The 14,645-nt window shown below is 43.4% G+C and overlaps 1 protein-coding gene across 3 annotated transcripts in view; it reads right to left on the bottom strand.

Moving 5' to 3' along the window:
- The window catches only part of SYTL3 (synaptotagmin like 3), a 72,743-nt gene that overhangs the window by 13,294 nt on the left and 44,804 nt on the right, over nucleotides 1-14,645 (bottom strand). For all 3 annotated transcript variants that reach the window (XM_030556667.1, XM_030556668.1, XM_030556669.1), the window contains 3 exons: nucleotides 12,145-12,272; nucleotides 6,294-6,437; nucleotides 3,218-3,396 (listed from right to left, as the gene is read on the bottom strand). In XM_030556667.1, coding sequence (XP_030412527.1) covers nucleotides 3,218-3,396; nucleotides 6,294-6,437; nucleotides 12,145-12,272 — 451 coding nt within the window. The remainder of the gene's footprint in view (nucleotides 1-3,217; nucleotides 3,397-6,293; nucleotides 6,438-12,144; nucleotides 12,273-14,645) is intronic.

Below are 14,645 nucleotides of genomic sequence, written 5' to 3'. Positions count from 1 at the left end.
CAAGTTCTGAGGACTGGAAGACACACAATGCCTACCTTCAATCATTTTAAAAGTTCTGACCCCCTTCCCTCACCCCTCTCTCATTCACTAAATGCAAATTATGCACTCCTAAATAGCCGTCAGACCAGATAAGCATCTGCTCAACATGGACTTCCCCCTCCCCCTCTGCCGTGTGAGCGTGCTGCTTCTCTCTTCAAGCAAACAGCTGTGAACATTCCAAAGTAATTCCCCTGCCTGCCTCCACTCGCTCAGCAAACAGGAGCTGTGTTTGTTTTTTAAATAAGCAGTTTGGCTGAACTTCGAGCTCCCCCTTTCTTCCGGTTTGTTGTGGACAGGAATTCTGGGATACCTCCTTATACCCCGGAGGTCAATAAAAGCGCTGGTGGGGTCCACACTTGCTGACCAGCGCTGGATCACCAGTGCTGGAATCGCTACACCCGAGGCTCGACCGGGTCTACAGCCAGCGCTGCAACCAGGGAGTTGCAGCGCTGGCCGTGCTTTGCAAGTGTGGCCACATCCTAAGTTGCAGCGCTGTAACCCCCTCACCAGCGCTGCAACTCTCTAGTGTAGCCGTGGCCTCAGATTTTTGGTGATTTGTATGCCAGTTACGCCACCAGGAAACTCAAGGGTTATTCAGTCACTTATTAAATATTCCCTAACTGTGCCATGGCTTTAGCTGGCATTCCAAGAAGGATCCTTTTATTAGAGTTCAGTTTTATGATCCTCCTCTGCAAAAGACTCAATGCCAAATTCTTTCTGGTAGAATCTAAGCATAACTCTGGAATTCCAGAATGCTTAGTGTTGGCCCAGCTGATCCAAATATACTCAAACAATGTATTACAGTAGGGTCCAGCACTAACCATACAGCTGGACATTCTGCCCGATGAATTTCCATGAATGACTCCTGCCATGGAAAGACAGAGAGAATCATTCATAAATAAAACAATAACCAGAGAGGAGACACTGAGTTAAATGTTCCAACATTAGCACCTACATTGCAAACAAAAAACACAAAAAAACAGGAGTACTTGTGGCACCTTATTTATCTGAGCATAAGCTTTCGTGGGCTACAGACCCACTACACCAACATTCCACACAAAGATGGACTACAAGCCGTCAGGAACAGTATCCCCATTAACGTCATGGCAAACCTGGTGGCTAAACTTTGTAACTTTGTCCTCACCCATAACTATTTCACATTTGGGGACAACAGATACCTTCAAATCAGCGGCACTGCTATGGGTATCCACATAGCCCCACAGTATGCCAACATTTTTATGGCTGACTTAGAACAACACTTCCTCAGCTCTTGTCCCCTAATACCCTTCTCTACTTGCGCTACACTGATGACATCTTCATCATGTGGACCCATGGAAAAGAAGCCTTCGAGGAATTCCATCATGATTTCAACAGTTTCCACCCCACCATCAGCCTCAACCTGGATCCACTTCCTGGACACTACAGTGCTAATAAGCGATGGTCACATAAACACTACTCTATACCAGAAACCTAATGACCGCTAAACTTACCTACATGCCTCCAGCTTTCACCCAGACCACACCACTCGATCCACTGTCTACAGCCAAGCTCTATGATACAATCGTATTTGCTCCAGCCCCTGAGACAGAGACAAAGATCTCTATCTAGGTCTCTATCAAGCATTCTTACAACTACAATACCCACCTGCTGAAGTGAAGAAACAGATTGACAGAGCCAGAAGTGTACCCAGAAGTCACCCGGTATAGGACAGACCCAACAAAGAAAGTAACAGAACGCCACTAGCCATCACCTTTAGTCCCCAACTAAAACCTCTCCAGCACATCATCAAGGATCTACGACCTATCATGAAGGATGATCCCTCACTCTCACAGATCTTGGGAGACAGGCCAGTCCCCACTTACACAACCTCCAAACCTGAAGCAAATACTCACCAGCAACCACCCACCACACAACAAAAACACTAACCCAGGAACCTATCCTTGCAACAAAGCCCATTGCCAACTCTGTCCACGTATCTATTCAGGAGATACCATCATAGAACCTAATCACATCAGCCATGCCATCAGGGGCTCGTTCACCTGCACATCTACCAATGTGATATATGCCATCACGTGCCAGAAATGCCCCTCTGCCATGTATACTGGCCAAACTGGACAGTCTCTACGTAAAAGAATAAATGGACACAAATCAGATGTCAAGAATTATAACATTCAAAAACCAGTTCAAGAACACTTCAACCACCCTGGTCACTCGATTACAGACCTAAAAGTCACAATATTACAACAAAAAAAACCTTCAAAAACAGACTTCAGTGAGAGACTGCTGAATTTGAATTCATTTGCAAATTGGAAACTATCAAACTAGGCTTGAATAAAGACTGGGAGTGTATGGGCCATGACACAAAGTAAAACTATTTCCCCATGTTCCTCCCCCAGCCCCCCGCCACCAGTTCCTCACATCTTCTTGTCAATTGCTGAAAATGGGCCATTTTCATTACCACTACACACAGTTCTTTTTCTCTCCTGCTGATAACGGCTCACCTTAATTGATTACTCTCCTTATAGTGTGTATGGCAACACTCATTGTTTCATGTTCTCTGTGTATATATATATATATATATATATATATATATATATATCTCATCCTACTGTATTTTCCACTGCTTGAATCCGGTGAAGTGGGTCTGTAGCCCACAAAAGCTTATGCTCAAATAAATTTGTTAGTCTCTAAGGTGCCACAAGTACTTCTGTTCTTTTTGCGGATACAAACAAAATGGCTGCTACTCTGAAAAAAAATACACAGGCATCTTTCATACACAGAAATGGGTACTTTTTGCACAGGTACTATTTAAATTATATTTTGCAATTATCATTAGCTGTCATAGCATTTTACAAAAGCAGAGATTTGTATTCTCATTTTATAGCTGAAGACGACAAACACAGACATGTTAAATAACTTGCCCGGTGTCATGCAGTGAGTCAGTCGGGAATAGAACATAGATCCACCAACTTTTCTGTTTCATGCTGAAACCACTAGACAATGAGTGTACAAGCGTTTTTTGCAGGTACAACTCAAGTGCTAATGGTCTGACATCTGGGCCTCTGTATAAATTGATATGTGTATAGTACACAGTGGCAAGTCGGACACACACACACGTGTATCTTGAAAAACTAAACACCTTCTTTTTGGCTTTTTCTTTTGATACAAAAACACTTACGGGTTACACTTTTTTTCCTTCTCTTCTCCGTAAGTCAGGTTCTTGCAGGCCTTGATGCAGACTTCTAAAGTACAGGTTTTAAAGACGTATCTGATGGCAAACTCTATTTCTCCTGTGACATTAGTCGTGTCAAAATTGCCAGCCTCGGTGCAAGTGCTGTTAATGCTATATAAACTGCCCTAAGAAAAGACAAGGATTAAAAAAAGGGAGTTCAAATCCAATAAGATAAAATTGTTTTTTCCCCTCAAATCTTAATATCTTTGCACCAAACTGACTGCTAAAGTTATAGCAAACAACTCAGAAACAACACAATACGTGCATAAAGCTATTTCTTCACTATCCATACTAGGCCTTAAATAATAACTTCTGTTGAAATTCTACTAGTTCATTTTTCTATACAGAATTAACCATCTTTGTATAGTAAGCTCCATGAGGTCAGGGCAGTGTCTTCCTCTGTCCCCCATACATGACGGAGCATAACTATCCTTTAGGCACTCACTGTATGAGACCATATCTCTATCTGGAAGCTGATTCCCCAAAAAATTAGTATGTGACCAAAAAGAGGATTTTTTAAAAAGCATGTGATAAGAACAATATGGATACTGGACTGACTGGCACCCACCGATGTCAATGGCCAAAGTCCCAAACATCTAAAAATGTACAGCTAGACCGTGTCTGTAGCATGCAGCCCATAGTAAGAGGCAGTGCTGAAGTACACAGCCCTAAAAAGAGCCTGAGGAAGTGTTGTAGGAAACAAAGAGGGTCACTTATTAAATGTTCCCTAGGGCTCCCCAGTGGCATAGTTAAAAGGAATAGCATACTTTTCCTGCATAGCCAGCCAGCACTGGGTACCAGTGCATAGGGGAGGTGGACCCATGGCTCCACACCTTCTTGCCCATTCTTTACCCTCCTTGGGGGGGAGGTTCTGGGGTGCAGCCTCTGTGCTCGCCCAAGTGCCCAGACAGCACCTGTGGCCAGCCCTTACACAGGCCCTGAAGGTGGGGTGAAGACAGAGGCTTTACTCCTTTCTGTGCCACAGTGCAGCTCCATAACTGCAGGGGGTAATCTAGCTCTCAACATATTGAACTATGTATTTATTCAAGACAGTTTTGGTCTCTCCTCTCCATTCTTTTTTAACTATAGGCTTTAATGTGAGTGCTTCAGGGCTTCCCTTTAAGTACTGTTACCAGCAAGTGTGTTCTTAAGATCTTGTTATTACAGCAATCTCTTCTGACACTAACACCTTTGTGTCATCACTATTTGACATCCCTTCCTTTGAAAAAATAGTCCCGCCCTATTCTACACCCCCAACCAAGGAGTTCTTACTTTGCATGCCTGAGCAGCTAATCACACAGGCTAATGTTTAGAATAGATTGTATCTCGCTGCACTGCAGTTGTTATTTTTAATTTGTGCATCTTGCCAAGCAACAATTTCAAAATTCACAACAATGTCTTTGACTGAAGTCAAAGGCCATGGCTACACTTACAGTTCTGCAGCGCTGGTAGTTACAGCTGTATTCATACAGCTGTGTAGGGCCAGCGCTGCAGTGTGGCCACACTGACAGCTACCAGCGCTGCAGTGTGACCACATTTGCAGCATCTGCAGTGCTGTTGGGAGTGGTGAATTGTGGGCAGCTATCCCAGCATTCAAGTGGCTGCAACGTGCTTTTCAAAAGAGGGGGGTGGGTGGAATGTGACAGGGAGCGTGGGGGAGACAGAGAGAGTGGATTTTTGGAGCTGACACTGTTCTCAGCTCCCTGCCTTGCAAGTTCTAAGGACTGGAAGACACACAGTGCCTACCTTCAATCATTTTAAAAGTTCTGACTCCTTCCCCCACCCCTCTCTTATTCACTAAATGCAAATTATGTACTCCTAAATAGCCGTCAGACCAGATAAGCATCTGCTCAACATGGACTTCCCCCTCCCCCTCTGCCGTGTGAGCGTGCTGTTTCTCTCTTCAAGCAAACAGCTGTGAACATTCCAAAGTAATTCCCCTGCCTGCCTCCGCTAGCTCAGCAAACAGGAGCTATGTTTGTTTTTTAAATAAGCAGTTTGACTGAACTCCGAGCTCCCCCTTTCTTCCGGTTTGTTGTGGACAGGAATTCTGGGATACCTCCTTATACCCCGGAGGCCAATAAAAGCGCTAGTGGTGTCCACACTTGCTGTCCAGCGCTGCATCACCAGCGCTGGAATCGCTACACCCGAGGCACGACCGGGTGTACAGCCTGCGCTGCAACCAGGGAGTTGCAGCGCTGGCTGTGCTTTGCAAGTGTGGCCACATCCTGAGTTGCAGTGCTGTAACCCCCTCACCAGCGCTGCAACTCTCCAGTGTAGCCAAGCGCTGAAAGCATTACCCTCAGTGACATACAGTTAACATAACAGCTAATTAAATAAACTTTAAAACCCTTGTTGCATTCACCTCTGATTGGTTTTCTTCTCTCCCTTCTGGCTAAGATCAAGTGCATATGATGATATGCCATCAGTCAGGGAACTATATTTTGTAGAAAATGTCAATGATTTAGAAAGGCTTTTCCATCCCTAATGACTATGATCACCTTTGCACTTTAATAGCAGCAAAGAATCCTGTGGCACCTTATAGACATGCATCTGAGGAAGTGGGTATTCACCCACGAAAGCTCATGCTCCAAAACGTCTGTTAGTCTATAAGGTGCCACAGGATTCTTTGCTGCTTTTACAGATCCAGACTAACACGGCTACCCTCTGATACTTTGCACTTTAATGTTTTTGTCCTTTTCTATAAACTATCCTCAGTGAAGAGAATGAGGCAGCTGAGTTTGCACACCTCAGAGGACATTAATTAAACTTCAGTTAACCTGACGTTTCAGCTAACTGCAGTTCATTCAGCTGTATTTATGCTGCAGTAAACTTATACGACTGCTATAAGGACCATGCCAAGGACAGACAGTCTTTCCTTGATCTGAACTAAAGTAGAATTCTCTTCATATTTCTGAGCATAATCCATAGCACACGCTATACTGAACAAGCTTTTAACTCCTACACTTCAGTCCATTTTACACCACTGTTCTATTCTGCTTCATCTCATGTTGACACTTACATGCTTTTTGCCACCGCAGAACACGGTGTCACTCATGGGACTGGTTGGAATGTCTTCTGCCTGCTTGCAGTACCTTTTGGTAAAGGCTTCATTGTCGTCCCATGTCCCACTGATGAGTTGCTGAAGGGTTGGTATATTTTTTATCTGTAAGAGATGTAGCATTGAATTTCCATTCACTTGTTTGTCAAATCAAGTGCCTGGTGGTTCCCACCGTCCTTCCCCCTGTGTTCTGCCACATAAATATATGGTCAATACCTACAATTCACATATGGGTGTGCCTGCTTTGGGAGACTGTTTGACAAAGGAACGGGTCTATAACTAAATTGTAATTTGTACACACACTGGTTGATCCACTGCTGCTCCACCCTGTCCATAGTATATCCATAATCTTGTGTGGTGGACATGCCATTCTCCACCATATGATGATTGCTAACATGGCACCTACAATTAAAGGTAATTACTGTAGCAGTGTATTAATAAAAGGCCTCATTAGGACAACTTCACCCCAACCCCCAAAATCCTGGCACTTTGCCAAAAGAGCTCTTCTTCCAGGAAATTACAAATTGTAGGTTGCAGCATACATGGCATATGCCTGTCTCCATCTATGTAAAGAAAGACCAGAATGAACGTAACTTGAAGGAGTCAGTACAAGGATGGACTGATAAGTCTTACTTTAGCCGTGACTCCAGAGAAAGGCTGAACACTCAATTACAAATTGTAGGTTGCAGCATACATGGCATATGCCTGTCTCCATCTACGTAAAGAAAGACCAGAATGAACGTAACTTGAAGGAGTCAGTACAAGGATGGACTGATAAGTCTTACTTTAGCCGTGACTCCAGAGAAAGGCTGAACACTCAATGTTTGTTTAACCGTAACTTTGCTATAGTCCAGAATGTGGGAGTTCCAAGCAGCACATCTTTAAATTCCACTCCCCCATAAAAATTCTGACTGTGTGGGCAAAATGAAGAGATGAGGTAGGATTCCTCAGTATCTCCCATCCATCAGCCTCTGTTCTTCCAAGAAAATACAGTCTGTGAAACACATTTCATCAAGGGCATGGTGGGAAAGTAGCAGTAGGAAAGAAGGAAAAGATCACTTTGGAATACATATTTGTTTGAAGAAACACTTTGGTGGAGTTTATTACCAAAGGACTAGTGAGAATACTCCTCCCTCAATGAGCCAACAACATTAGTGAGAATTATTTGCACACAGAGAGGGGATAAAATGACCTTAATAATCACAGGGATTTCCTGTACTACTAGTAGAAAGAACTACAAAAATGGCCATGGATGAAGATGAAATGGTGAGATAAATTTGAAAACAGACCTCATACTGAACAACAGGTTACACGCCTGTGACAGGCTGGATCACAGAACCCCTCTTGGGAGCAGCCACCTGATGTGCCAAGACTACTTCTGCCTCTGCCTTCCCTGCCAGCTCGGAGCCCCAGCACCCTGTCCTGCTGAGCCAGACATTCCCATCTGCTCCAACAAAGACCCAGGGTCAGAATTATTTGCCCCAAAGCTACACGTTTGCCTGAAAGAAACTAACAGAAGTGTTCTTGTATTTAATACTCAGATGCCCAACTCCCAGTGTTTGCTCCCCCAGGTATTAATACATACTCTGGGTCAATTAATAAGTAGAAAGTGATTTTATTAAATACAGAAAGTAGGATTTAAGTGGTTCCAAGTAGTAACAGACAGAACAAAGTAAGTCACCAAGCACAATAAAATAAAACACTCAAATCTATGTCTAATTAAACTGAATACAGATAATCTCACTCTCAGAGATGCTTCAGTAAGCTTTTTTCTCAGACTGGACACCTTCTAGGCCTGGGAACAATTCTTTCCCCTGGTACAGCTCTTGTACCAACTCAGGTGGTAGCTAGGCGATTCTTCATGATGGCTTCTTCCCCTTTGTTCTATTCTACCCCTTTATATATCTTTTGCATAAGGCGGGAATCTTTTGTTCCTCTCTGGGTTCCCACCTCCTCCTTCTCAATAGAAAGACACCAGGTTAAAGATGGATTCCAGTTCAGGAGACATGATCACATGTCACTGCAAGACTTCATTGTCCACTTGCCAGCACACATGTATCCGGGAAGGCTTACAGATAAAACACAGCCATCTGCAGTCAACTGTCCTGGTTAATAGGAGTCATCAAGATTCCAAACCACCATTAATGGCCCACACTTTGCATAATTACAATAGGCCCTCAGAGTTATATTTCATATTTCTAGTTTCAGATACAAAAGTGATATATTTATACAAATAGGACGATCACACTCAGTAGATTATAAGCTTTGTAATGATACCTTACAAGAGGCCTTTTACATAAAGCATATTCCAGTTACATTATATTCACTCATTAGCATATTTTTTATAAAATCATATAGACTGCAATGTCACAACACCATCTAAGCCATTATACTTCTCTACCGTGCTAAATACAAAACAATCATAAAGATTATGAGTAGGGCAATGTTAATACCAGTGCTAAGGTTAGAATAGCACATATATATAGGGACAAAATCAGAAATGCTGAGGGTACGTCCAGACTACTCGCCGTATCGGCGGGTTAAAATCAATTGCTTGGGGATCAATATATCGTGTCTAATCTAGACGCGATATATCGATCCCCGAGCGCGCTTATATTGATTCCGGAACTCCATCAACCCCAACGGAGTTCCGGTATCGACACGGAGAGCCGTGGACATCGATCCCGCGCCGTCTGGACGGGTGAGTAATTCGATCTTAGATATTTGACTTCAGCTACGTTATTCACGTAACTGAAGTTGCATATCTAAGATCGATTTCCCCCCCCTAGTGTGGACCAGCCCTGAGGCACAAAGTGAGTTACACCTATTGTCACGGAGTCCCCGGGCGATGCTCTGGAACTGCTCTCCACAAAGCCAGTCAGGACTCTGGGGAGCCTCCTCTCCTTTGGAGCAGACTTGTTCAGGGCAAGAAGCTCCCACGGCTTCACCTCCTGGGTCTCTCCTTGGAGCATTCAGCATCCTCTGCCCCTCCGTGCGCTTCCCACAGCGAGTCCACCCCAGCGGGGTCCTGGGGAAGCCACCGGGTTCTGCACCCCCACTTTGCAGTCAGACGTGACTCTCAGCCAGCCAGTAAAACAGAGGTTTATTCGATGACAGGAACAGGGTCTAAAACAGAGCTTGTAGGTACAGAGAACCGGACCCCTCGGCTGGGTCCATTCTGGGGGGCAGTGAGCTAGACCCCCAGGTCTGCCCTCCACCCTTGATCCCAGCCAGCTCCAGACTAACAACCCCTCCCAGCCCCTCCTCTCTCCTCAGCTCCTTTCCCGGGCCAGGAGGTCACCTGATCCCTTTGTCTCCAAAAACTTCAGCTGGCATCTTTGCAGGGGAGGGGCCCAGGCCATCAGTTGCTAGGAGACAGAGGGTCAGGCATTTAAGTGCACTGGCCATTTGCTCTGCCAGATACTTAAGAACTGCCATGGGGACACTGAGGCACCAACACAGTATTCAGAGAAAACATTAAGCACTTTCCCAGTTCGTCACACCTATCAAGGGACATAAAAGGCAAGAAGAAGAAGTAGTTCTTTAAACTGATTATGAGCAAGAGAAAGATGAAGGCCAATGAAGGTCCTCTACTTAGTGAGGAAGGAGAGCTAACAACAGATGACAACAAGAAGGCTGAGGTATTAGTGCCTATTCTGCTTCAGTCTTCATCAGTCAGCCTAATTTTGATGCCTGGAAAGATACTGGAACAAACTAACAAGATTAAAAATAATTTTTTTACTGCTTTATGTCATCAAAGCAAGGAGGCACATCTGAGTATACATAGGGATCAGACCTGTTGAGTAAGAAGGTGCCATTTTGACAGTCACTCTTCAGCGCAGAACTGCGGTTTAAGATCACTTTAAGAGATCTGGCAGAGAGAACACAAACAGTGTGATGGAGGAAAAAAAAGAAAGGTGGTAACCTGGTTTACAAAGATAAAAAGAAAATAGGAAACCACAGAGGGTATAACAGATGAGGCATTTGATAAAGATTAACAAACAGGCTACACAGTGAAGTGTAAGAACTGATGAACACTGCCACTACCACTATCAGAAGGAAGACAAAGATCAGAACTAGAGATAATGCTAGGAAAAAGTAAGAGGGGGGCACAACAGCTCACAGAGATTAAAAGTAAACTTAGGGATCACAGCATGAATGCTAAGAGCCATACAATAGGGGTGAGGAAGAAGGTGTGAGTAAAAACTTCAACCAGAATTAGAAAATCTAGATTGCAATAATGACATCCAAAATAGAAGATCAACCAAAACTTCACCCAAATCAGCCAAAACTTCAGCGGAGGCTTGGGTTTTTCAGTTAGAGGGGCACTGGAAATTCCTATTCTCCAGGAGCAGAGCTCTGACAACACAATCAAGAAAAATGTTATCTTTCTATATCCTTAATATAAAGTGCTGACGTACTTTAGCACCCTAAAACCTTTAGCATTTATAGCCAATTATAAAATCCAGATATATTGTTTGGCAATCATATCACAGGGAGATTTCAAACTATGGAGACCTCATTCATCCATAAAACACAATAGGATGTGTGTTTAATGTGCAATGAAAGCACGGTTAGGGTGTGTAGAGAATGTCGGTATACTAACTCCTTCCTTATTGCTTTCCAATGCAGCGAAATGCAGCAATGATTTTCCAGTGAAACCAGATCGACAAGGAAACACTGGGGATGTGGTTGACCACACACAACTAGTATAGAACTAAAAGGAAGCACTGAAGTGATTAACCTATCTATATTTTCCATAATATACATGATATAGTTTCAATGTATCCTATAAAAATAAACATCACAGATAATTTGCTTCATTTTCTAAACGACACACCAGGTCAGATCACTGGTGCATTAAGTCTGGCATTCTGACTCTGATACCTGCCAATTCCCGATGCTTTAGTGGAATATGAAAAGCCACCATGATGCAGAACATTGTACATGGGGGGAAATGTCCCTTTCTTCCCCCTGCTCTGAGAAGTACATGCCCTAAAGCAGGAACAGTTTTGTAAACACCCCACATAACAAGACAGCATGTGAAGTCTACGCTATTCAGATAGTTGCGGCACCTCAGTGCGGCCCAGCTACCTAGAAAGTTTCAGCTTATAAAGCTCAGCCACTTGGGAGCTAGACGTGTACAAAACAAACCCTTACCCATCTTTTTACAGAAAATACACTAAATTGTTCCACACTCTCACAACTTCAAAACAGGAGAATGGATTTGCTCAAACATTTCAGAAGTACTGAGGAGTAGTGATTTGGCCCTTGTGGAGGTGCATGGGAAGGGGCAAATGGAGGAGCTGCAGGAAACCTTCCCCAAACAGTTCACACAATGGCCAACACTTTCTCTCCTCAGCAAATTGCCCCAAAAGTCCCAGGAACAGTATGGAAGGGCCATAGCTCAGTCCCTTCTTTATCAGTAGGGGCTGAAGCAGGGCCAGCAGATGGACTGAGAGAGCAATAGGAGCAGCCTATTGGCTGGTGCAGAGTGTGCACCAAGCACCCCCAGGAGAGCTTGTGAGCCATATGCACTCCTGGTGTTCCCTGTTGGAGCAAGGTGGCTCCATGCAAACTAGCCCTTAGCTTTGGGCTGAAACTAAGGCTGGAGAAGTTCAGCCAAAAAAGAAGAATTACTGAAAGAGTTACAAAAGGAGGAGATCCAGTGGCCATCTCAAGTAACCTTAACTAGCTTCCACTGATCTAATAAAGTCAGTACTGTATCATGACAATTATCAGTCTTCTAATCATATTCCAATCACAAAACAGCCCTTAAAATTTTCATGACTAAGTATAATGAATTGCATACCCTGTTTGCAGCATCGATGGCAGTGTCAGACTGACTCCTCCTTTCCTTCCTCCGTTCCATGTCCTGCCCATAATCTGTAGTTAGGAGACTTTTGTCAGCTCTCATATCATTCTGGGACTTTGAGATTTCTAAAACGAATACAAGGAGAGAGAATCAAATTTATAATGAACATTGTCAACAAATCTGGAGATGTATGAAGATAATCCTATGCCTTTCAGATCATTTAGATTACAGATCTACTACTGATCTCCTGAGAAAAAGAAACAGCTGGGAAAGCAAGTTCCTGTCCCATTTTGTGTAACTGCATTCTGCCTACCTAAATTCACAAATGCAATACCATTATGATCATTTATGGGAGTGCGACAGTGGAAATTAGGAAAATGGGGAGTCAATTAAAATGGATACAAAATATGGAAGAAAGTGGAAACATTTTATATTCAGGCCACACGCATGATTTTAAGGTGTGAGTACCCCCACTGACTTCAATAGGATTGCTCACTTGCTTAAACTTATGCATGTGCTTAAAATCCTGGTTAAATTAGGGCCTCAGTGCATAAAAGGTCCTTTTCCCAAGCAATTCAGATTGCAGTATAGGTAATGCAACAAAATATGGTAATACATCAGTCCTTATGGGCTGTACACAATTAGCCAAATAAACCTGCCAGTGCACTTATAGAGCTTTAATGCAACACTTCTTTGCTTCTTTCACCTTGAGGTGCAATCAGGAGGGCTTCTCTTTATTTCAGGGGAAGAAAGGAGAGGACATATTCATGATTCTTAAGATTAAAGATGGGTAGTCCCAGCAACAGACACAGTGTGTGTTAGAAACACTATCTTACATAGCTCCTGATGAAGAGTCAATATTGCAGTACAAGTGGTGCAAAAAAGATCAACAGCCATCACATGTTTAATATATACTGGGGAAATAAATCTTTCTGTAGTGTATAACACTGGCGTATGCAATGGAAAGCTCACAAAGCCTGTTAAGATACTTGAGGACAATGGGACTCTGGGGTGTCTGACATTTAAAGCCATTGTGACATAGGTTTTGCTTTTAAGAGCAATCGATCCTCCTACATTTATTGAGCGCTGTGTACGCAGTGAACATGCCAGGTGACACATTCATAAAGAGGCTCAGTCCAGTCCTCTCCTACAGTAAATGCAACTGGATTTTTTTTTTAATATATAGTGAATTCAACACTCATAAAAGGGGCCAGAGTGACAGACCTAATGGGCTGAATAGGTTTATAATAGATTCAGCACCAGCACAGGCTTGCCCCACACTGCTCTAACAATGGGATTGTTGGAGGGATCATTTCTAAAGTCAAATTAGTTCAATTTTCACATCCATTCTTTCTTTGGCGTCTCTGCTGAGACAATCAATAAGGGTGCCAATTATTACCAGTTGCGGATTGTGCTGTGAACTAGACCAAGACCAGCAACTCATTTCACATATGCCATCCAACAACTAAAAGGTTGTACAACTTTCTCTCTTTGCCACAGAAAATCAGCTGAAACTAGCACCCTAAAAGGGAAAGGCTTTATAGCCATCCAATCTGTGGAAACTAAGGCTTTGTATCCTACACTCAAATCCTTTGGCTCCAGATATGCTGTCAAATATGCACACACAAGTCCCATTGGCTTAAATGGGAGTGTCTGAGGGCACAGCTAGGCTCTTCGTTTTTACTTCTTGCAAAATACAGGAGTTGTGTATGCTCAGTACTGCTGCAAACGAGCCCACTTTTATTTAGATGCCAAAATCTGGATGTAGGGACCTAACTTTAGGCACTCATGACTCAAAATTTTGGCCCACATATTTATCACTGGGCTTGAAGGAAACTACTAAGGGGCACAGTGTCAAGAAGAGGTGGCTTTCTGTTCCAACAGGGGGCAGTGGTGAGTTACAGCTCTTAGCTACAAGGACTCCCAGCTAGCCAATCCTTCCTTCTAGGGAACACCCCTTTCTTCCCTGGCCTCGCTTACTCCATGCTCTGCCCTGATCAGCAAGGAAAAGTCAAGCTTCCTCACATAGTATTTGGGTTACATGCTGGCTTAAGGTGAGTGATCATGTCTTTCTTTGGTAGCTGACTTCACAGATGACAACAGCCTACCATACGTTCTTACAGCTAAAGAGATTCCTGCCCTAGTTCAAATTGTAGCAGCTTGTGCTTTTGGTGTTTTATATTCCAGGTTCAATCCACACTAACAATCATAGTGTCTATATATATACAGGCTGTTATGCTTCTCAGTGTTCTTGGGTCACATGGGCAAACTGGATTACATTTGGTGAGAACAAGCAGAGGGGACTGGCTAGGGAGGAGGGAGGAGTCTCATTAGAAAGGATTCAGAGTGGTAGCCTTGTTAGTCTGTATCAGCAAAAACAATGAGGACTCCTCATTAGAAAGGAGTGGTTAAGAAGAAAGACCACAGAAAGGAGGGAAGAGACTAGTGCCAAGTTACTCAGATCTAGTCTCATTTTATAATCCTTGGGATAAGGATAC

This window comes from Gopherus evgoodei, chromosome 3 (genome assembly GCF_007399415.2).
Source record: "Gopherus evgoodei ecotype Sinaloan lineage chromosome 3, rGopEvg1_v1.p, whole genome shotgun sequence".
Taxonomy (NCBI): domain Eukaryota; kingdom Metazoa; phylum Chordata; order Testudines; family Testudinidae; genus Gopherus; species Gopherus evgoodei.
The sequence above is the reverse complement of the archived record's forward strand: the minus strand, read 5'-3'. Positions and strand labels throughout refer to the sequence as shown.